Below are 25056 nucleotides of genomic sequence, written 5' to 3'. Positions count from 1 at the left end.
AACCCTGTTATTCATTGCGAAACTACCACAGGAGCGATGCAGGGAGATTGCGGCGCTGCTTCCCCCCTGATCCCGCGAAAATGAGGGGCTAGAGGCTTACGTGAATCCCATGCGAGCCAAGGACTGGAGGGATGGTGTGCGATTGGGATGGCTAATGGGGATGAGGGTGAGCCGGCTATCGACGGCAGAGGCGGCTGCGCTGAGGCGGTTGGGTGTGAGGAGTTGATGGCGAATCCGGAGGAATTGGACGATGGTAGGGTTCCGGGGATGAACAGGAGTGTAATCACAGGCCTTCAGTCAGTTGCTGGGGCTATGGTAGGCATACATGGCGGAAATGGGAATGTTAGTGACGATGGCAACCTTGGGGACATCGACGGGGGCAACGGTTCAGACGAGGAGAACAAAACCACTGGGAAAACTGAAGGCACAAGCTCGGCTAACAGGATAGATGCGGTTAACGATGCTGTAAATGTCTATAATTGTTTGAAGATTGGGCCGGGGAGGTTGATGCCGAGTGGAGATGGAGCTGGGATTACTACTAGGAAGGGTGACGGAGATGAATATGAAGATGCTGGTGACAACCAGAGTTCAATGCTGGACAAGCAGATGTTGGAAAATAGGAGGACATGGGAAATAGCTGTGGAGTCTGGAGCCATGCTGTACAACGAAGAAGACGATATCATGGCCGCCCTCCAAGCTCAAAATGAAGAAAATGCTCAGAAAAGAAGATTGGCAAAACAAAAGGCGAAAGCAAGACGATGCAGACCTAAGAGCAAAAGCAAGGTATGTAATAATATTTTAAAATGATTTTTAGTTCATGAAATGTAAGGGGATTGAGGGGGGATGGCAAAGTGAGAATGATAAAGGATATGAAGAAAAAATATAAACTAGACATGTTAGGTCTGATTGAAACTAAAAAGCTTGCAGTAACTAGATTTGATGTATCAAGGTTCTGGGGACAAGGTAGTGTTGGGTGGGAATTTTTGTTGAGTCTGATGGTGCGTCGGGAGGCTTGTTGTTAATGTGGGATGAAATGAGTTTTAAAATGAATAATTGTTATAAAGGGGAGAGGTTGTTATGTGTAGAAGGGGTAATTTTGAAGAACAGCTTCAATTGTGCATTTTTCTTGATCTATGGTGCCCATACCAGAGACGAAAAACTTATTATTTGGGAAGAGTTGAGCTATACAGCTGGATTATGTCAGGTACCTTGTTGCTTCATGGGTGACTTTAACGAGATTGTTCATATAGAAGAAAGGAAAGGTAATGTCAACTTATCAATTTCTGCCGAAGAGTTTAAGAACTAGATACAAGATATGCATCTGGTGGACCTACCGCTTAATGACAGGCAGTTTACCAGGTTCAGAGGACGATCTTGTAGCCGGATTTATAGAGTCTTGGTGATTTAGAATGGGTGGAGGAGTTCCCAGAGATTCGCTTGAGAGGAGGACCACGAGGCTTGTCAGATCACTGCGCTATGATAGTAGAAGATACTAGTTTGAGATATGGGCCTAGGCCTTTTCGGAGTCTTGACTCATGGTTTACACATGAAGGCTTTCTAAGAATGGTCAAGGAGGAATGTAGGGGATTAGGGAATATACAGTTCACAGAAAAATTGAAGGCCTTGACAAATTCGCTGGGAAGGTGGCACAGAGATAATTTTGGAGACATGGATAAGAAAATTATGAAGTTTGAGGAAGAGATAAAGAAGATAGACGACATGGTAAGCAATGATGTATTTGATGGAACAGTGGAGGCAAGAAGGAAGGCGTTGGTGACGTGCTGTAAGAAGTGGTATGTAAGGAAGGAACTGCACTGGAAACAGATGTCGCGATCCCGCCTCGCAAAGGACATGGACAAAAATACCAGGTACTTTCACAACGTAGCTTCAACTAGAAGGAGGAATAACAGGATTGATGCACTGGTTATTAATGGAAGGCTAGTCAGGAATCAAGCAAGGATAAAAATTGCTATCAGAGAGTTCTATAAGAAATTATATTACCAGGAGGAGGCTCCTATGGTGGGCTTCAGAGATGAACTGGTAAATATGATAGATGTGGAACATGATGAAGCATTGGAGGTTTTGCCGTCGCCTGAGGAGATAAAAGACGCCGTGTGGGACTGTGAATCATCTAGGGCACCAGGAAGTGATGGTTACAACATGAACGTTATTAAAAAGTGTTGGGAGGAAATTGGGACTGAGTTCACGGCAGCGGTGCTAGGATTCTTTCAAACCTCTAGGCTACCGAAAAACTCTAATCTCACATGGGTGGCATTGGCACCGAAGTTTACTGGTGCTAAGGAGATTAAGGACCTTCGTCCAATTAGCATGGTTGGTTGTGTGTACAAGGTGATTTCCAAGGTATTGGTTAGCAGGATGAGATCAGTTATGCCAGGTCTGGTTGGAGAGACTCAGAGTGCGTTTGTAAAGGGATGGAAAATACATGATGGGGCTCTGATTGCTTGTGAAACTGTACATTGGCTCAAATTGAGGAAGAAGGAAGCGGCGATAATCAAGCTGGATTTTCAAAAGGCATATGATAGGTCAGGTAGAGGTTTGTGGACATTGTCCTGCAGAAGATGGGATTTGGCCTTAGGTGGAGAGAGTGGGTTATGGAGTGTGTCAGCACAGCCACTATGTCAGTATTGGTAAATGGTTCGCCAACTAAACCGTTCAAGATGGATAGAGGTCTGAGACAATGTGATCCTCTTTCTCCGTTCCTATTTGTACTTGTTGTTGACATTCTACATAGGATGATTGGGGAGGCAGTCAAAAATGGTCGGATATCCCCTCTGTTCGTGGGAAGAGACAATATAGAATTGTCACATCTCCAGTTTGCTGATGATAATGTGTTGTTCTGTCTGCCAGAGGAGGAGTCCGTTAAGAATTATAAAAGGCTTCTACGATGCTTCGAATTGATGTCGGGCTTAAGCATCAATTTTAAGAAATCGAGTTTAATACCTATAAATTGTGATCAACAGTGGGTTCAGAGCATGTGTAGCTTGTTGGGGTGTAAGGAAGCTGCTCTTCCAGTTAAATACTTGGGGATTCCTTTAGGTGCAAATCCGAGGTTGGTGAAGACTTGGAAGTCAATAATTGATAAAGTGGAGGACAAGCTTAGTTTATGGAAATCTAAGGTCCTTAATAAAGCGGGAAAATTGGTTCTCATCAAAGCTGTCTTAAATAGCTTACCGGTATATTATTTAAGCTTATACAAGATGCCGAAAGCGGTTGCGGAGAAACTTATTTCATTGCAGAGAAGATTCTTGTGGGGAAAGGAGGACGGGAGGTATGGCATGGCTTTGGTTAAATGGGAAGTGGTCCAAGCTCCAAAAAAGTTAGGCGGACTAGGAGTTGGTGATGCGATGCTCCGCAACACAGCTCTGTTATTTAAGCGGTGGTGGAGATTCTCTAAGGAGGAGTGTCCGTTGTGAAAGAAAGTGGTATGTTCATGTAATAATCTCTCCCCTAACCAGCTCTTATCCGTCCATAATTTACCTACTAGAGGGGGGCCTTGGAAAGATATTTGCCACCTACAGATAAAGGAGCAACCTATACGAGAAAAGATGATAACTGGCTTGTCAATGGAGATAGGTGACGGAAGGAGAACTCACTTTTGGGAAGATGTCTGGTTGAGTTGTGGTTCCCTGAAGGATAGGTTTCCTAGGCTGTTCTCGGTTTCAACCCAAAAAGGCTTTGTCATAGGGGTTTGTGGGTTTTGGGATGGGATTGAGTGGATTTGGAACTTCCAATGGAGGCGCGAGCTATTCCAATGGGAGTTGGAACTTGTGAATCAACTACATGAAACTTTGAGGCCAGTAAAACTAGCTCCTGACAGAGAGGATAGAGTTGTCTGGAAGTTTGACAGGCAATGTGTGTTTTCTACTAACTCCTTTGTGCAAGTACTACAGGCGGAGACGATTCCGGAGGAAGTAACAAGCTATAGTTTCACCAAGACTATCTGGAAAGACTTAGTCCCTCGAAGAGTTGAGTTATTTATATGGTTTGCTTTAATAGGCAGAGTGAACACTAAAGAAAGACTGTGTAGATTTGGAATTGTCAACCAGGGTGATACTATGTGTGTTCTATGTAATAAGGAGGTTAAAAATGTCTGCCACTTGTTTCTTGGTTGTGATTTTACATGGCAAGTGTGGTGCGCTTGGTTATCTGATTTTGGCATAAAATGGACTACTCCGGGTACTTTAAAGGAGCACTTTATAAGCTGGATAGGTGTCACAACTAGGAAGGAGGAATGTAAGAAGTGGTTCATAAGCTTCTTCGCGGTTATTTGGAACGTCTGGTTGGAAAGGAATCGGAGATTATTTCAGAATACAGGAAAAAGTGCTGACGACGTTATCAACATGACTATGCAAAATTACAAAGAGTGGAGGTGCCAGGATCCCCTTTTATTGTTGATGGTAATGCCGGAGATGACATGGGGATATGTATTTGTGGAGCGATCTAGGTGGTAACAATAGGTGTTTTTTTATTGTTGTTTTTATTTGGTTTTCTGCTGTTTATGTTTCAAATGCTCCACGTTTGTGTCGAGCTCTTCTTGTTTCAAAAAAAAATTTATTAATTTCTAAATAAGTTCAAATCCCATTTTTCTGCAATCTTTTGAAAGATTCTTAGGTAGACATTCTATCACTATCTTGGAGATCTCCTCCTCCTCACAACAAATACTATGTGGGTTTCTTGTTGGATTTCTGTTGTTAGATGAAGATAAACAAAAATGTCATGTACCAATTTACTTTGTTCTTTTCAAACGTGTATGAAAACAAGCCCCTTTTTCTAAATGGTCATGAAAATGTAATTTAGATTATGATAAAGATTTTCATGATCACATGTCTTAAAAATATATTTAAAGAGTATTATACAAAAATATTTAACTAACATTATAATTTCTTTTTTATATTTTTAATACTTTTTGGTGACTGAACATAACACAAAGAAAAAAGACCTAAGAAAAAGAGTAGTACTCCTCTCTAATAATAATGACTAAATTATTAGGAGGCAGTAACCACTCTAGATACACCTGCTTGTTTAAAACAGCAGTCTTAGCCATTAAATCAGCCGCTTTGTTGGTTGTTTGCTGGATGAGCACTAAAGTAGCTGTCCAATTGCGCTGGAGCATCTCTTTGATTTTGTCAAGCAGACCAGAGTCATTCCTAATCATGCTGGTTGTGCCTCGCGAAACAAGAAGAAACGCATCAAGATTATCAGTTTCACATATGACCTCTTTGCACTCGCAATCCCAAGCCATAACAAGCCCTCTCCAAATAGCATGAAGCTCATAACAGAGAACACTAGAAAGAGGTATACTAGCAGAACAACTTTTTATCCAACTTCCCATGCTGTCTCTAATAATACATCCAAAGCCAGCTAATTACTCATTTTCAAAAACGCTTGCATCGCAGTTCACTTTACAGACATTCATTGGAGGTGGTTCCCAGTTATATTTCAAAGAAGAATGAATAATATGTTTTTGGTTGATAACAACATTAGAGAAATCTCGAGCAGCATGTTTAACTAAGTGAACAATTTTCTCCTTACTCCATGGATCATCTTGGTGGAAGATGTTATTGTTCCTATCCCTCCAAATCCACCAAAAGGCTGTTGCAAAGAGAAACTCATTTTTGTTAAGGTTAGAACGAATCCAAGACACAAATTCCAAACTAGAGTCCTCAGCGGTCATTCCCAAATTTAAGCTAATCCAAATCTGACGAGCTTTTTGGCAAGTCCTAAAGCAGTGGTTAATATCCTCTAGAGCAAGATAACATCTCTGATAAAAATCAGAAGTAGAAATACCTCTTTGAAACCGGTAACTAGCTGTGGAAACTCCGTTGTTGAGGCAAAGCCAGAGCAGACACTTTATCTTCTCCGGTATTCTCAAGCGCCAAAGCCAAAGCCAATTTTCATTATCATTCCAGCCAAATTTCTTCTTCAGTAGCCATTCATACCCGCTTTTAGTCGAGTAGGTGAGAGTATTTGAGTTTGTCCAAAACCAACCTGTTTTATCTCCTGCCTGCTTGAAAGGATCAAACAGCATCAAATCAAGTTTAACTTCTTCCGGAATCATTGTGCAAAGAATATTCCACCACCAATGCCCATGGTGCCAGACATCTTCTAACTTCAAGTGAGAATCAGAAATGTGCACAAAAGGAACCAAAGGAGCTAGCGTTCCACATGGTCGCCAAGCATGATACCAAAAGGATTGAGACATCCTGCCTGTACACCAATCAAAACCATCACAAAGCTTTTCTATTGTCTTATAAATCGCTCGCCAAGTGCTTGAAACATTATTAGAAAATTTGGGTGAAAAGCAAGAACTCCCAGATAAATATTTTGCCAACATAATTCTTACCCAAAGCTTATCTTTATTATGCAATAATTGCCAAACAAGCTTTCCGAGTAAAGCAAAATTTACACATTGAGTATCTCTAATTCCCAATCCTCCATATTTTCTTGGAGTGAAAACTTTGCTCCACTTGACCAAATTTAAGCAACGCTCCCCCACCTTTCCCTTCTACAAGAATTGTCTAAGCACAGAATCAATCTTTTGACAAATCGAAGTAGGAAAAAGAGTTACTTGCATCTGATAAATAGGAAGAGAAGAAGTAACAGATTTAATTAAGCAAAGCCTGCCTGCTCTGTTAAGGAGCCGATCTTTCCAACTAGCCAGCCTATTCTTGATCTTCTCTAAAGAGTCCGAAAAAATAGATCTAGCAGCTCGAGGATGATTAAGGTTCACCCCCAAGTATTTGCCTAGGTCACTAGTAAAAGGAATATGAGAAACACCAGACAACATTTCCTTCCTTCTATTAGAGATATTTCTATAACAAATAGCTTTAGATTTTTCAATGTTAACCTTCATACCTGAAGCTTTACAGAACAATTCCAAGGTGTGCACAACATTCTGAACTTGACTTTTCTTCGCTTTACAAAAAAGGAGGAGGTCATCTGCAAACATCAAGTGAGAAACTCTAGGTCCCCCTCTAGAAACAGCCACACCATCCCAAATACCCTCGTAAACTTGTTTGGAAATGAAGAACGCCAATCTCTCCATGCACAAAACAAATAAATACGGAGAAATTGGATCTCCTTGCCTGAGCCCTCTGCGAGGTTGGAAGCTGTCCAATCTATTCCCATTCCAAAGGATGGAAAGATTTGAGGCCTGAACACAATTCATTACAAGCCGAATAATTAGAGAAGGAAAGCCAAAAGATTGAGAGTGTGCTCAAGAAAATTCCAATCAACTCTATCATAAGCCTTTTCTAAATCAATCTTAAAAGCTATAGCTCCTTTTCTAGACTTTGTCCGCTTAAGAAAGTGAAGAACTTCTTGGGCGACAATAATATTATCAGGTGCTCCTCTACCATGAATAAACCCTCCCTGAGTTGGGCTAACAATCTAATCCAAAAATGGTCGTAATCTATTAACCAGCACTTTAGTCACCAGCTTATAAATTATATTACAAAGGCTTATTGGCCGAAAATCCTTCAATCTAGTTGGAGGGTCGTACTTAGGGATAAGAACAATCAAAGTTTCCAACAAAGAATGGCTTAACGTCTCCCCTAAGAATTCTTTCTAAACAGTACGCCATACCTCATGACCCACCACATCCCAATATTCCTTGAAGAAAAAAACTTGAAAACCATCCGGCCTAGGAGCTTTGAACGAGCTCATATTATCCAAAGCTTCTTTAACCTCCAATATTGTTACTGGTTTAGACAAATTATCACAAGCATCCTGGCTAAGAAATGGCATAGGAATTTCTCCCATGCAATTAACCTTAACAGGCTCAGTAGAACAAAAAATATTTTTGAAGAAATGAACAACCTCCCTTTGCAAAACTTCCGGATCATCAGACCAAGACCCATCACTGACTAGCAACCCATGAACCTTGTTAGATTTTCTTCTAAGGATGGTTTGCATATGGAAAAAGCTAGTATTTCTATCACCATACCGAACCCATTGATCTCTTGACTTCTGGTACCAAAGCAATTCTTCCTGGGCCAAAACTATATTATACTCAGCTCTCAATTCTTCCTCTTTGTGCTTCAGAATCGGATAATCGTCAGCTTCTATTTTTCGTTGAATACGATTCAAATAACCCTCCAATTCCCTCTTTTTAATAAAAATATTGCCGAAGACCGTAGAGTTAAATTCCAACGAAGCTTCTTGGACCCCCAGCAACTTCCTATGGATGCCAAAGCCTGTACTATCCCAAGATTTCTAAACAATGGCCTTGTAATCAGGATGCATTGCCCATGCCGCTTGGAATCTAAAAGGCCGGTTTCCTTTCTTGATAGGAACTCCTTGACATCGGATAAGTAGGGGACAATGATCAGAGTGGGAACGACTGAGAACTTCAACAAAAGCTTCTGGAAAAAGAAGGCTCTATTCTGTAGTACAGCAAGCTCTATCCAATCTCTTTGCAATTTCTTTGTTTCCTTGAATTTTATGGAACCAAGTAAACCGTCTTCCAGAGGTTGTTAGATCAAAAAGACCACAAGAATCTAGAGTACTTGCAAAGATACTACTGCGATTTGAATAGAAATTACCCCCCTTCACCTCATGAACACTCAAAATATCATTAAAATCCCCAACCACCACCCACGGGTCCTGAATGCACAAACCAATATCAAGCAGATGACTCCATAATTCTATTCTATTAGTGGTTTGAGGGCTGCCATAAACTGCACTGCAGATCCATCTTCGCCCACCACCATCAATTTCCAAAGTTACACATTGATTCATAGCCCAAAGAATTTTACAAGAAAATTTTAAATTAGTAGAGGGGAACCAAATTCCTCCCTTGTGTCCAACAGCATCTACAATCCCTATAGGATAATAGCCTAATCTCTCCCAAAATTCTTTCATAGTTTCAAATCCAATATGAGTTTCCACCAAAATAAAAAAAGTTGGTTGAAATTTTTGTACCAACTCCTTACAGTGCACCCGAGACATCTTATTTGACGCCCCCTAACATTCCAACTAATAATATTTAAATGGTCACAATCCATAAAAAATAAATTAAATAATTGGAATGTTTAATCATTCTACCTCACGTTGATGGACCCCTATCTCCAAGTGTCTCCTTGTGGACTTGCACCGCAGAATCATCATTCTTCTGTTGAGGTTAGGTCTCCAAGTTTGTTGTTGCACTAACTTTATCAAGCTCTTTTTGTACTCGAGAATCCATTGACAATGCTTCAGTAAGTGAGTTTTGAAGCGAAATAGGACGCTGCCTTTTGTGTCCTACTTTAAAAAAGGGAGTACTCTGATCCTTGAAAGCCACCTGAGTTGTTCCCAAAGAGTCAAGCGTGGATGGAGGATCTTTCTTTTACTTAGACCCCACCTTTGCATTTGATAAGGACTTCACATTTGCATTTGATGAGGATCCAGCATGCATGTTATTAGACCCAAAAGAAAATTTCTTACTCACCAAATTGGAGCATATTGCTACATTGGCTTTTTTTGGCACCACATTGTGGCCTTTACCCACTTTTTCCTTGCCTTTTCTACTAACTGTAACCCATTCACCCTCTTTTGCACGAGTATCCCTTTCTATACGTGAGTCTTGCAAATTATCATGCACAAGATCTGCTGCACCATGCTTCTCCATAATTGGAATTGATTTGGCATTAATTCCAAATTCAAAAGTTAAATTTTGATTTTTTACTGGGATTTGACTACCTTCCACCGTTTTCTCGTTGTTATCTACAGGAAAAAGTGATGGCAAATTTTTCTCCTTCATCGTGCTTTCCTTCCCAATGCCATTGTTGTTCTCTTTCGCACATTCTCTTGTGACATGCCCAAAGCAGCTACATTTTTCACAAATTAAATTCAAGTGCTCATATTCTATGTCATACATATGACCATCAACTTGAATTTTTTTTATAACTGGAAGTCCCAAGTTAATTTGCACACATGCTCTTGCATACTTTCCCCTCTCTGCAGACTTGGTGGCTAAGTCGATGCGGATCGGTTTGCCAACAGCTGACGCAATCATTTTCATGGCTCTCTCTTGATAATAGTTAATGTTTAAACTTGTGATTCTTATCCAAACCATGGTAGACCCAAAAGTGTTTTCACAAGGTCTGAATGAAGAACTCCAAGGTTTAACCGCAACATAGCTTCCAGTAATCATCCACGGTCATCCAAGGAGAACTTTCTCTCTATCCTCCAAGAGATCAAATTTGACTAAGAAATAGCCAAAACCGACATCTAGTACCTCATATCCTCCTTTGGTTCTCCATACGCCTTTAAGCCTGTGCGTGATCGCTGTATAGCTAAAATTTTTTCCAAGAACTTTGATCACGATGGCATCTTTGTAGGGCTCTGCCAATATCTCTTTTGCTTCTTCAGTGAACGTCACAGTTGGTATCTCCGAATCGCCTTGCTTACCAACTACTGTAGCCATCTTATCCCCATCAAGAGAATCAGCAACTTCCAAAACTCTCCTTGCTGAGACACCAACAACTTTATCTCTGAACGATATCCGCTGACTTTGAGTCTTGTTACCAATCCCCTCCTTTTCACCCGATACATGTCCCCTCTGCTCTCCCCCTTATTGCTTCCGCCGACATGGCCGGCTGCCTCGCTATGTGCCACCCTCGAAGACTCTCTCCCGCTCTTCCCACTCTCCATTTCACGTACTCTCATGTACTCTCTCTTACTATGGTTTGTTTTTTGAAATATCGAGTAATTAGTAGTCTCAAAACTATTTTTTTACTATGAAATTATATTTTTAATACTTTGATCATATTAAGAATTTTAAGGACATTTATTATTATATTTTTAACCTATGTTATTAAGATAGATTTGACTAAATGTATCTTATAAAAAAATTATATATACATAAAAATAAATTATTAAATCAGTCATTATGTATTAATTTATAATAATATATGATATTTTTTAATTTATTTTAAATTTATATTTTATATTTTAATATATATTTTATATTACTAATTAATTTTTATTATAGTCTTAACATCATTCTTCTTATACATGAGTTGGATTTTTACGCAATTGTCTATCACATCGAAACGATGGTCATCGTATAAAACGTTCAATGCACCTTAAATTTAAAGCTGCAGTATGTAGACTAAGACAAAATCAAATTATGATATACTCTAACAACAGATGACAATGGTAAAAACATAACAGTTTAGATTAACATTGTTGAGATATAAACCTGTAAATTGATCTTCAATACGGTTCAAGTTCTCCATCTTATTTTCATTCATGCTATTATACCATCCTTTTAAAAGTTGCAAAACTCACTACTTTAATAACATGTTCATCTCAAATCTGTCATAGATACCCAATGGTCATTCAATACTTGAGCTCCAAATTCAGATCTTTGACTAACCACAGAAATTGGATAATCTGCTGGCAGTGTAACTCGGAATATATCGTTTACTGAATGAATGTTTCTTTCTATTTAGGTCCATCTATGTCACCCGCTTGTGCCCTTTAGGTAGGATTATCTGGTACAGTAAACATATAAAATATTTTAAAAATAAAGTGTCTGATGTTAATAGAGTGTAATAAAAGAGAAGAAATATGATAGATTTAGGTTAGCAAAGAAGTTGATGAGATGTGGTTTTGATGGGTATGTAAAATATATATTCTTATCTATGATACTTTTGTTGTTGGTGGTTACCTTAAAGATTCTCATGGTATGATAAAGTGTTTTATAGGAGAGAATGTTGTTAAAAAATTTGATGATAAAATATAAGATTAGTGTTTCAATTTTTACAGAAGGAATTACAAGCTAAAGAAAAAGACATTGTAATCTTTATTGACCATAAGAGTATATAGTAAAGTGGTTAAATTGGGAGAAAATATGTCTTGAGAATAATGGAACTTAAGAAATAAAATTAATAGAATAAAGCATTTGGTACAAAATATTGGGATAAAGTATAGGATTTTAAGCAAGAAAAGAATGAAAAAGTGTGGCTGTGACCAACAATAATTATTGAGTAAAGTGGATCACATAAATATAAGTGTATGGCAATGAAGGTGGGATGAAAAGAGTGAGTCTGCAAAATTAGGATGATATGAGCGGTTAGCATGGTGAAATCATTTGGGAGAAAATCAAAACAAGACAAACACAATATTTAGAGTGCTCAACAACAGACATGAAGAAATTTATTCATATTTTATTATATAATGTTACTCATTATTTGTTTGTTTGAAGGTTGTTATGTTTTGATTATTAGTTTCTAGACGTTTTTAGTATGATGTGTATTTTATTTAATTTGGATTTATTCTTAATGACATTATCGTAGGAGATAATTCACAAATTAAATCTTCTCAGCCTAACTTGGGTCGAGTAATGTAAGAACGATCTTAAAAAAAAATCTAGGGAACCAGCACTTTTATTAAAATCTGTCCAACACTTAACCATCAAAAGAAAAAGTGAATAATCTCACACCATTGAATAAAATCTTATACCATTAAAAATATTAATAATAACTAATTAATGACTACAAATCACATACTTGTGCGTGCGCACACTTGCTGATTTGCTCCAAACTCCATTTCTTCATGGTTTCTCCACTTTTGCATGCTTTTTCTTCACTTCTTCAATCCATATTAGCCTTGTAAACCTGAAAGCACGCTCAACAAACAGATCAAGGCATCAATTAGAATTAAAGTGGATAAAATTTAGCAAGTAAGGGCCTAAAAAGCATGTTTTCACTTTTGAAAACAATTTATGAAGAATTTACAAAACCGAACTATTTCATTGAATAAGTGCAAGGAACGTTGATGAAATCCACCCAATTAGAGCAAACAAATACCATGAAATATGGATGATCACATCCCCACACTTAAATAATAGCATGCCCTCATGCTCAAGAAAGAAACAAGGGGTATTACATTTATTTGAAGCAAGGAAACTACTTATATGCAATCTATGTAACTGAATGCAACTACTTAGTCAAAATAAATCAATTTCCAAGAATACATATATAAACACAAGGGCTAAGGTAATAGCAATCAAATCAAATCCACAATTGAATTGAGTTCTAGAAGAGAATTTATAAACTTGCAAGATAAGATTTAAGCATAGGTGAAAACATGTAATTGAGCAATTGAACCATCACTAGATGTGTGTCCGCTTTAATCGCTCAAGTGTATAGGGTTGATTCACTCAATTCTCTTCTAATAATGATTTCTAATATTTGTTCATCTCTACCAATCAAAAATCGTTTAATGTATGCATACAAATATCATGAGCACTTTTCATGGTTATAATGGGGCTAGGGTAAAGGCGAGAATGCATATGGTCAAGTGAGCTTAAAATTTGAATCTTTGATTAGCCTAAAATCTCACCTAACCTACACAACAACCTATACAACTCAAAGCAAACCTAACTACCCATTCCTCACTTTTTTTACACACTCATGCATTTTCTTTTTAATCACAACTCATATGCATTGTTATTGTTACTTTACTTTGGAACGTTTTGTCTTTTTTTATTGCTTTCTTTTTCTCTTTTTCTTTTTCTATTCTTTTTTTTAACATGGCAAAAGACCATGTGTGCGTACGCACAGAATGAAAATGTGCTGAGGTTCACTTGCACAGGGTGTGCGAGCGCTGCGAACAGAGCGTGTGTCATCAAGTGTGCGTACGCACAAGGCTGTGTGCACGCACAGATAACGAAAATTAGGGGTTGTGTGCGTACGCACAAGGCTGTGCGCACGCACAATGCTCTGTTTTTACAACATTTTTAATGCCTCTAAGGCACCAATCATGATATCAATCAAAGATTTTCAACCCCATAACATATCATTCTTCAAAAACACATGATCAAACATAAATTGCAACTAAATTAAACCTAGAATGCAATCAAACTAAGCTAATCAAAGAGACAAAATTCAACAATAAAAAAAAACTAAAAGAAAGAAAGGTTGGAAGAATATTACTATGGTGGGATGTCTCCCACCTAACACTTTGATTTATAGTCCTTAAGTTGGGCTTTTTTAGTGGAGCTTGTGTCATGGTGGCTTATGCTTTCACTCATCCTTGAGTCGCCCCCATGTTTGCTCTTCCAAGCTCCTCCAGGGTACCAAATTCTAGTTTTCCAGTCATCCTCTTGTTGATTCTTGTTCTTGCACTTGGATAAACATCCTTTTGAATCACCTTTGAAGCACCCAATTAAACCTTGTGATCCTCCCAATTGAGCCTTGCACCACTTATACATTGAACTCCTTTGGTAACCAACATCCAATCCTTCATCATTTAACACTCCAAGAAGCACCTTAAGTTGGTGATCCGTTTCCAAGAGAACATATTGGTATGGGCCTATGAAGCTCATAGAAAAAATTGTTACCCACTCAAATTGTCCTTGGATTGAAATCACCCTATTGAAATCTTGCATGAATGCCTCTACTTCTTGGGTGATCACCTCTTCCTCACCACCCTTTTCTAGCTCTTCTCTTTCTCTCTCGAACTTTAAGGGGAAGGCTTCCTCAAGATCATTGAGGGGGTTGACCAAGGTGGACAAAAAATTATTGATGATTCAATCCAATTCTTGATTAAACTCCCTCAATTCTCCATTCACCTCTTCCGGTTCACTAGTTCTACCTTCCTCCTCTTGTGACTCAAGCCTTATCTCCTCTTCTTCTCTTTGAGACTCTACGTTCTCCTCCTCACTACACTCCTTAGTTGATCCTCCACCTTTCTCAAGGGGGATATCTTGATTGCTTGAGTCTAGTAAGGCCAAACGGTTCACCGCTTTCGGCTATAGTAGCCATGAACTCCCCTTACTTCTTTCGGAACCCTTCTTGTTCTTGAAAGAATGCTTGAAGGTCTTGTTGTTCTTGGGGCAAAGGTTGGGGAACTTCACATTTTGGTGAAGAAGAATGATCAATAGTTGGGAGAAAGGTTGTATAGTTGGAAGGTGTGTCATGTGGGTGAGGGTATTGAGGTGATGTATAAGGAGGTGGTGGTTCATATGGTTGATGGCAAGGTGTATAAGCATTTTGATTCCATGGAGGTGGAGGGTGTGGTGCTTGAAGGTTTGGTGGTTGGAGGTCATGTAGGGGGTATCTTTCATATCTTTGGGTTTGATATTCACATAGGAGAGTGTTTGTCTCGTTGTAGTATAGAGGAGGTGGTTGTCATGAGTGTTACTCATACACAATTGGTTCCTCCCTTAAATGATTCTCCCACTCCATGAAACAATCCCAATTTGAATTTATCATACCCTACAAAATACTCACAACCAAGCTCCAAGTAACAAGGGTGATATCTCATAGAGAAAGTAGAAAATAAAAGCAAAAGACATTAATAAACAAGAAAAACAAACACCTAAGTATTAATAAAGACAACCAAATAACTAAAAAGTAAGCTATTTACACTATTAACATATTTACAACAACAAAAAATATAACACCAATTGCATCCCCGGCAACGGCGCCAAAAAAAACTTGATGAGAAGATTTGTGCCGGTTCGGAAATTAGATAAAATAATTCCGTTGTGAGTATAATCCAAACCGACAATCTATCCTCTCAATCAAAGTTTGATCTTTTCTAATACAAAATATATAAACTGAGAGTAATTAAACTTTGGGTCGTTCTCCCTAGGAATGCAATTGAAGTGTCACGCTTTCGGTTGTGAGGAAAATGGGTTTTGAAATCAAAGAACAAAAGATTAAAAGAACTAACAAATAAAAGAACTAAGAGATTATCAAAATTGGAATTAATGTAAGTAAAGAGAAGATAATGTCAAAACTAGTGAAAATGCAAAGATAAGTATAAAAGAGCATTGACTTGGGAATGAGGATCCAAGGAATCCTATCATCGCCATAACGACAACTATGGCAATCATGATGAGTCGATCTCGCTTCGTCTACCCCTAACATCGAGGAGTAAGTCAAGCAAGCATAATTGACCTTAATTCATAAGTCCTAGCTAACTTACCAAATTAATTGGTAAAAAACTACCGTCAATGGAAACAAGAGTCAACTAACTACCCAAGAATTGCCACTAAATATCAGACATTATGACTCTAGTATCTTAGGAACTCAAATCCCAAGTCAAGGCGTAAAAATCTACTCAAAATTACCAAGTGGCATTTTCACAAACACTTGGTGGGCATAAAACCAAAACACAGAAAATTGTAAAGAAAAATAGAAAACTATATCCAAAATATTCACAAAACCAACTATAAACAAGCAATCAAGCATATATAAACCATAAAACACTAACTTCATCAATCAAAACTTCAAGATACCAAAATTGTATATATTAACAAAGCACTTGAACCAAAGGAAAATTAGAGTAATTATGATGTAATTAAAAAGAAGATTGAGAGTACTTACAAAAAAGATGAGCAAAATCAAAGATCAAAACTTCTATAAAATGCTATAATGAACCCTAATTAAAAATCCTAAGAGAGTTCTCCCTAATGTACATTACTCCTACTCCTACTTTATGTTCTAAAATGTAAAAATAAAGTTCTAAGTCCTAATGAAAGCTTGTGGCTTCAATACCCTTTGATATATCACTTCCATTTAGCATCAAGCCTTCCAAAACTGGGCCAAAGGCCCCCCAAAATCACGGATCACATGTTTTATTAATGAATTCATGTGCAGGGACCTGTGTGTACGCACAGATGTGTGTGTACGCATACATGGCTGTGTGCTTCTCCCTTGTTTTTTTCATGTGTTCTCCCTTTGTATTCCTTCCACTTTTAGCTATCCATTCTTGCCTCTATGACCTGAAATTACTTAACAAACATGTCATGGCATCAAATGGAATAAAAGTGGAATTAAAATCACTAATTTAAGCACAAAAACGCATGTTTTCACATTTAGGATCAATTTAGGGATCAAACACAAAAGTATGCTATTTTAGTGATTAAGCGTAGGTTTATGTGATGAAATCCACTCAAATCAAATCAAAATATCTCATCAAATATGGACTCATCAATATTTTATATTACTAATTAATTTTTATTATAGTCTTAACATCATTCTTCTTGTACATGAGTTGGATTTTTACGCAAAATGTCTAGCACATCGAAACGATGGTCATCGTATGTAGATTAAGACAAAATCAGATCATGATATACTCTAACAACAGATGACAATGGTAAAAACATAACAATTTAGATTAACATTGTTGAGATATAAACCAGTAAATTGATCTTCAATACGGTTCAGATTCTCCATCTTATTTTCATTCATGCTATTATACCATTTCTCTAAAAGTTTAGCAGCAAAACTCACTGACTTTAATAACATGTCCATCTCAAATCTGTCACAGATGCCTAGTGATCATTCAATACTTGAGCTCCAAATTCAGATAATCTGTTGTAACTCGGAATATATCGTTTGCAGTCACTAAGATCGAGTTCTTGAATGAATTTTCCCGAGTATTTACTGAATGAATGTTTTTTTCTCTTTAGGACCATCCATCTCACGCGCCTGTGCCCTTTAGGTAGGATTATCTAGTACAATAAAAATATAAATTTTTTTGAAAATAAAGTGTCTGATATTAATAACAGTTGGCAGCATGTTAATGCACTTATGAATTAATAGAGTGTAATAAAAGAGAAGAAATATGATAGATTCAGGTTAATAAAAAGGTTAATGAGATGTGATCTTGATAACTATGTAAAATATATATTCTTACTTATGATAATTTTATTGTTCGTGGTTACCTTAAAGATTCTCATGGATGATAAAATATTTTATGAGAGAGAATATTATTAAAAAATTTGATGATAAAATATGAAATTAATGCTTCAATTTTTATAGGAAGAATTACAAACTAAAGAAGAAGACATTATAATCTTTATTAACAATAAGAGTATATAATAAAGTGGTTAAATGGGGAGAAAAATACGTCTTGAGAATAATGGAACTTAAGAAATAAAGCTAATGAAATAAAGCATTTAGTACAAAATATTGGGATAAAGTATAGAATTTTAAGGCAAGAAAGGAATGGAAGAGTGTGGTTGTGACAGACAATAACTATTGGGTAAAATGGATCACATAAATATAAGTGCATGGCAATAAAAGTGGGATGAAAAAAGTGAGTCGGCGAAATTAGGATGATACGAGCGGTTAGCATGATGAAATCATTTGGGAGAAGATCAAAACAAGACAAACACAATATTTGGAGTGCTCAACAACAGATATGAAGAGATTTATTCATATTTTATCATATAATGTTACTCATTATTTGTTTGTTTGAAGGTTATTATGTTTTGATTATTAGTTTCTAGACGTTTTTAGTATGATGTGTATTTTTATTTAATTTAGATTTATTCTTAATGACATTATCGTAGGAGATAATTCACAAATTAAATCTTCTCACCCCAACTTGGGTCGAGATATGTAAGAACGATCTTAAAAAAAAATCTAGGAAGCTAGCACTTTTATTAAAATATGTCAAACACTTAACCATCAAAAGAAAAAATGAGTAATCTCACACTATTGAATAAAATCTTATACCATTAAAAATATCAATAATAACTAATTAATGACTACAAATCACAAAATTTGTCCCTAATACTCCTAAAAAAAATAATTCTTCTTATAATTCTCCTTTTTTCTATTTTTCTCCTTCCTTAATTTTGGAATCCATGTGTTGTGTAAACAAGTTTCCAAGACGGCAAAGATTCATTGTTTGTAGTTTGTACTATAAATCAATAGTCAACTATATATATCTGTCAAAAAAAAAATCAATTATATATATATATATATATAAAAGAAAACACATACTTTTAATTTAGAAAACTTAGAACATCTCTTAAAAAAAAAAACTAACAACACACAAAAACAAATGAAAAAGAGAAATCAAACAAGGAATTTGTAACATCCACTCCCTCCCTATCCTTGTTCTTCTTGTTCTCCTCTCCCCTTGTCTTTTTACATTCTCGAGATTAAACCTTCTTCTAATTCCAATGGCTTCTGCTATCTCTGCTTCTGATCCTTCTCTCTTCAAAGACCCCGCCAAGAAGAAGAAGGTAAATAATTTTCCCTAAAAAATTTATCTTTATATTTATCTATTTTTTTTTAAGTTGGGAATTTTATTAATCCCATGAGGCATTGCATTGCTATTGATTTTGGATGTATCAAAGGGTAGCTAAATTTTCATCATTACTTAGTAATTTTGTTTTTCTATTTTGTAAAGTTTCAATTTTTTTCCTCCCATTGTTTTGTGGTTTCTTTCTTTCTTCCCCCCAACCGCCAAGAAAAAAAGAAGAAACTTTTCATTTGATTAATTGATTGCATTGGTAATGATGTTTAGGGAAATGGGTCAGCGAAATTGAAGCAAATCAAGCTTGATGTTCGGCGAGAGCAATGGCTATCTCGAGGTAACTCTCTTTACCCCTTTTTTTTTATCTGATTCCACCATGAATTTTTATTTAAGTTTTAGATATTAATTTCGTTTTTTCATTTTTTTTTAAATCGAAGCAAATGACCCCTGTTTTTTGGTATTAAGTTTTGGCATATATTTTTGTTTAACATCAACCTGCATAACTTTTTATGACTAAAATGGAAATCAACATGTATGAATATCATTTCTCTGATTGAGCTTTCAAGTCACATAACATTGATCTTTGAAGCTTGTTTAGTTTCGATTTGGCTTCTCGTGTGGAATGTCCAAAGCAACCATATGAATGGGAAAACAATTTTGCATGCAATAGTTGCTTGGTTGTTTTATAAGTGCTTCCAATTTTGTGTGTTTCTCTATGGATTTATATAGTTAATAGAAATCTAAAATAGGAAAGGACTTGCATATTTGATATGTTTGTGAAATTCAAACATGATGGTGTTCTAATAAAGCCCTTTGAAGTTTCCCAGGCCTATTTTGGTAAAGTGTTGGCTTTTTAAAAGTAGCTCATTAGAGCCAGCTATTCAAAGATAGCGTTCCAAAATTTGTACCAGTTATATTTGGTAAATCAAAATAGAAGTGAGTTTCAATAAGTACAAGCTATAAAAATTATCTTTGGTAAATTGTTTTAGATATTTAAAAATAATTGAAAAAACTACTATTTATACCCATAAACTTTATGAATTCTAACAAAAAAATTACTCATTAAAGAAGGAAACTAGCGTTATACCAAAACTCTAAATTTTTGTTAACTTTTTAATAAAATTTTCAAATTACCCCCACTGTCTTCAACCTCAACCATTAGTACACCAGGCATGATTGGCCTTTCGAGAAAGTGGCTGGAAAAGTTGTCATTGATGGTTACATTTTTTATGGCAACTGCAAGACTTTTTGGAGTTGTACTCATCACTCTATCTACCAGAAGAAAAGGAAACCTGAATTTTCCACATCCCACCATACCATTGCAGACAGTTAGTTAGTTATAATATAAACAAGAAGAGAAACAAAGAAACAAAACCACGAGGAATAAAGTATGCAACACAATTTAAAAAACGAACATGTGACATTAAGGTTACCAATAAAGGAAATTTTTATAGACAACATACAAATTCAAACTTTCAATGTATTTATTTTGCGTTTATCAAGTAAAAGGTTCAAAAACTTCTACCTGTCAAGTTAGCTAAACCCTAATCCCAAATATTAAAAAGAAGTTTAGGGAGAGGTAGGTAGCGTACCTATGGGGCAAAAAGAAAGGGTGGGTTAATTTGAAAATTTTATTAAAAAGTCAACAAAAAAAATTAGAATTTGGGTACTTTTATCATACAAAATCCATCTTAGATGGATATAACGTTAATTTTCTTTTTTGATGAGTACTTTTGTCAACGTTCATATAGTTCATGGATATAAATGGTTGTTTTTTTTAAATAATTTTAGTAGACATAAATATAATAAAGAGTAAATGTAGATATTCATTAATATATAAGGTTATATTAGACTTTTAACTTTGAAAAGTATATTCATACTTTGAAAAACACCCATAGTTTTTCAAAGCTAAAAGCACAAACAATAATCTTTTCGATTTTATCAAACTGGCCAAAGTTGGGCTGGAAGTGAGTTAAGCCATTCCATAAGCCAGTTCAAGCTCGACTTGTTAGCTTGTTAGCCAATCTTGAGCTTGAATTTGAGCTTGTATATTAAATAAGACGAGTTTGAGCTTGGGTAAGTTTCTCATTGGTTTGTGAACTAGCTTGATTATATATATATATATATATATATATATCGTATTTTATACACACATGACATAATACAAATTTTTATATATAAGTATGACAGAGGACATCAATCATAATTGATAGAGATATAAATTTTTATTATATATAGATTATGTTCATGTTATTTGAGCCAACTCGTGAGATTTTGGTTAGCTGAGTTTGATCTTTACAAATAAGCTCGATTGTTTGAGTCGAGCCATGAACCGAGCTTGAGCTTGGCCTAGTTTGACTCACTTCCAGCCCTAGGCCGAAGTGTCTTGTGCTTTTTCTTTCTTTTTATTCATTGTTTCTTACATTCTTGTCTTTCAGTAAAGAAAGGATCTAATGTCGACTCAAATAGAAGCATTGATTATTCTCCATCATCTAAGCATATTCCTACTGAGGAGAACAGATCATCATACAAGGAAAACAAGAAAAGGGGAGAGGATACAGAAAGTTCTTGCATCCCACTCAACGATTCAAGCATCCCACTCAACGATTCAACATCCATTCGAAGTCCTCTCGATCAGGAGTCAAGGAATGGTTTCTCTTCATGGAGTAGCACCAGCATTAGTAGCATGAGTACATGTTTCTCAGGTAGCGAGGAAGAAGCAGACGACGACGGATGCCTTGATGACTGGGAGGCTGTTGCCGATGCTTTAAATGCCAACGATAATCGACGTTCCACAACTTCAGATTCGGCTTCTACCATTCTAGAGGCTACTAAGAACCCAAAACCGGAGTTTAAAAAATCACATCAGAAACGTCAAGCATGGAAACCTAATGATGCTTTTCGTCCCATGTGTTTACCGAACCTCTCAAAGCAACATAGTTCATCATTAAATTCAAACAGGAATGGTGGTAACCCGAAACCTGCAAGTTGGAGATGGCAAACAATCATTTCACAACCTTCTCAATGCCCCATTTGTTATGAGGACTTAGATGTTACGGACACAAGCTTTCTTCCTTGTTCTTGCAAATTTCGACCGTGTCTTTTCTGTCACAAAAGGATCCTTGAGGCTGATGGGCGATGTCCGGGGTGTAGAAAACTATATGAATGTGTAGATGTCAATGTTATGTTCAGAATTGGAGCCAATGCTTTTCATATTACTCAATCATGCACTATGAGTACTCGATGCTAGACATCATAGACCAACCACATATTGTGCCAAATTTGCTCTATCATATCAGTTTTTTTGAGGTATGCTAATGTTGGAAACTCAATAGGTATCTTCTTCTTTAGCATTCTTAGTTCACTAGAATTCCTTTTTTTTTCTTTTTTTGGTAATTTTGTATTTTTAGAAATCAATCCAACATAATCTTAAGACTCAATCCAACCCAATTAATACAGGTTGTTAAAGGGTTTCTTTTTTTTCCGAAATTGTTTTTTTTTTTTTAAAAAAAAACGCACAAGCTTCTATAACCTTTCAAACTAGCATAGATTTTTCCCACAGGATATGTGAATCAATTCTAGTTTCTTAGCGAATCCAACATAACAATTAATTTACAATGATCTATATCACTATATTAATAGGCACTAATGTGTTTATTGATTCATCTTTTTATTTATTAAATGTGTGTAAAAATAATAAAAAATTGAGATGACAAATAATTTATAGTTTAATTTAACTAAGATGTCTTGAATTTAAGTCTTGGGAATAACAGTTCTTTTTTATAAATTATATATAATAAAAAGTATTTTAGGTGTTTTGTCGATTTTTAGCAAATCGATGGTAGTTCGATATCTAGTGATCTGGGAGCGAAACCTACTCCTCTGTGCGAGTACCGGTTTTCTAGAAGTGCATCAAAGTGTCTTCGATTAGACTAAATTTGAAAATTAAAATAAAATAAATTTATGAATTGACAAATAAAATTCAGAAATTAAAGTTTTGTAAACTAAATCAACAATTTTTTCAAAGAAATTAAAGAAAAATAATAAATTGCCTTCGTTTGAAGCAAAGAACTTCCACATATAAAATTTAAACGCAGAAAGGTAAATTGAACAATAAAATAAAGAACATTTAATAGATAAAATCAATTGAAATGTTAAATTTACAAGAGAATAAATTGAAAGAATAAGGAAGGTGGAAGGAACCTTATAGAAAAGTTACTCGATTGCAGACTCAGGAATTTCCTGGGATGTGAGTGTGCTAGAGTGTTTTTCTGAGTAAAAGTTCCAACCCCTTTTCACTGAAATTTCCTAGTATTTATAAACTAACCTTACGTAACAGTAAATTGAATCACATTAATTACAATTAATTATAATTAAAATAAATTACAATTTTGAAACACAATCGCCCTTGGTAACGGTTCCCACTACACGATTATAGATATTCCCCATGTGATTAATTATCCACTAACCTTCTCACTTCTTTGACCACTCGACTAAATCTCCGAAAGTCCTCCTTCAAATCGAATCTCCCTCTTGACTTAGCTTCTTCGATTTCGACAAAGTAATTGGTAACAATTTTCGCATCAGCAACTCCCAAACTTAGTCTCCTAAGCACATTTTCTCGAAAACCCATACATGATATTTTTCAATTTGACCATTTCTGATCGAAAATAATTTTTTCGATTAACAAATTGCCCCCTTGGATTAATGTGGTTTCCTTTGGTATCATTATCGAAAAGCAAAGCACTTAATCCAAAAACGTCAGTTTTCAAATTAATAATAATTGTCATTTAAACCTTCCATTATCACCACTCCACTCGACACCTCTCCCAAGACTCACGCCTTCTCTCTCCACCATTCCATCTTCCTCAAGAAGTTACCTCTTTTTGCATTTCTCTACAGTAACGGTTACAATAACACTTTAAATCCACCGTTCTTACCTCCATTCAATTTTCCTGAATTCCATCATTCTCTAAGCTTTCTTTACAACCTTGAATCTCTTCACAAAACTTTCCAATCTGAGAATGGCTGGCTTTTCCTCACAAATCACCTCTTCTGACAAAGGTAAAGGCCATGCATCAATACCACCACCTCCACCAGCTCTTCGCATTCTTAATTAGATCGATGATGAAATCATTGATGATCCTCACATTCAGTCCAGTGATAATAGGATTTTAATTCCTTTCACAATCGAAACTGACACACATTGCTTCCTCTGACCAATTGAGTCTCTGGAAAAGGTGAACAAGAAATCTCTTTCTTTCCCCAGTGCTGAAGGGGAAGATTTGCTAATAAATCAATCTTTCAACATTTCCCATTTTATCAACTAAAGGACGTTCAAGAACAACCCAAAAGTCAACCCACGAGGATATGACTTTACAGCCTGGTACCGACGTCTCGAACCCACCAAAAGTGCCAGTTGGGAAGCTCTAGGATTCACGAACTGCTGAGACTCTCTCATTTTTCTTTGACTACACATCCTTGGATGATCGGGGCTGTTACATGCTTCTGGAACAGAACCACCAATAATTTCCACCTTCCTTGTGGAATGATTGGAATGTCTCTTCTCGACGTAGCCGCAATCACTGGACTTCCCATCAATTTACCAGATTATACTTCTGAAATGCAACCTGAACGTCAATACAACGTCGTTCTGAGCAGCTCTTACAGTGATTTCATCGCCCATAACATGGGTAGAGAAGGTACCAGAATCACTGATAATGAACATGTAGCTTTCCTATTCTACTGGTTAAATGCAATTCTATTTTGTTCTCGTAGCGTCCAAATATCAAAACTTTACCTCTCTTTGGCCATACTTCTCCATGAAGGTAAAACTTTCAACCTGGCTAAGCTTCTTTTGGGGCACATTTTCGAGGAACTTGGCCAATTTGTTTGTGACCTACGAGATAACAAAATAATAAGTGCAGGAGGCCCTCTATGGCTTCTTCAATTATGGCTCAACGCCATCTTTGAGAATTTCATGACAAAACCCGAGAGTGGTCATACTGACAAGCAGTATATTGAAGGGTTTCGATTATTTGCGTA

At 36.3% G+C, this 25056-nt stretch overlaps 2 protein-coding genes across 2 annotated transcripts; one reads left to right on the top strand and one right to left on the bottom strand.

Annotated features, from left to right (window-relative positions):
* Positions 1-5386: 5386 nt before the first annotated feature.
* Positions 5387-10153, bottom strand: LOC148581868 (uncharacterized). Its single transcript, XM_088494206.1, has 5 exons — positions 9362-10153; positions 8565-8625; positions 7606-8216; positions 6877-7060; positions 5387-6228 (listed from the first exon to the last, which is right to left on the bottom strand). The coding sequence occupies exons 1-5, from the start codon at positions 10151-10153 to the stop codon at positions 5387-5389; spliced, it is 2490 nt and encodes an 829-aa protein (XP_088350332.1).
* An 8595-nt stretch (positions 10154-18748) lies between these two features.
* LOC107624359 (uncharacterized) lies at positions 18749-22470 on the top strand. Its single transcript, XM_016326858.3, has 3 exons — positions 18749-18997; positions 19282-19348; positions 21450-22470. The coding sequence occupies exons 1-3, from the start codon at positions 18935-18937 to the stop codon at positions 22259-22261; spliced, it is 942 nt and encodes a 313-aa protein (XP_016182344.1). The 5' UTR covers positions 18749-18934; the 3' UTR covers positions 22262-22470.
* Positions 22471-25056: the final 2586 nt, after the last annotated feature.

Source organism: Arachis ipaensis, chromosome B10 (assembly GCF_059453495.1).
Source record: "Arachis ipaensis isolate K30076 ecotype BB chromosome B10, ASM5945349v1, whole genome shotgun sequence".
Classification (NCBI taxonomy): Eukaryota; Viridiplantae; Streptophyta; class Magnoliopsida; order Fabales; family Fabaceae; genus Arachis; species Arachis ipaensis.
Note: the sequence above shows the minus strand (reverse complement) of the source record. Positions and strands in the feature narration are given on the sequence as shown.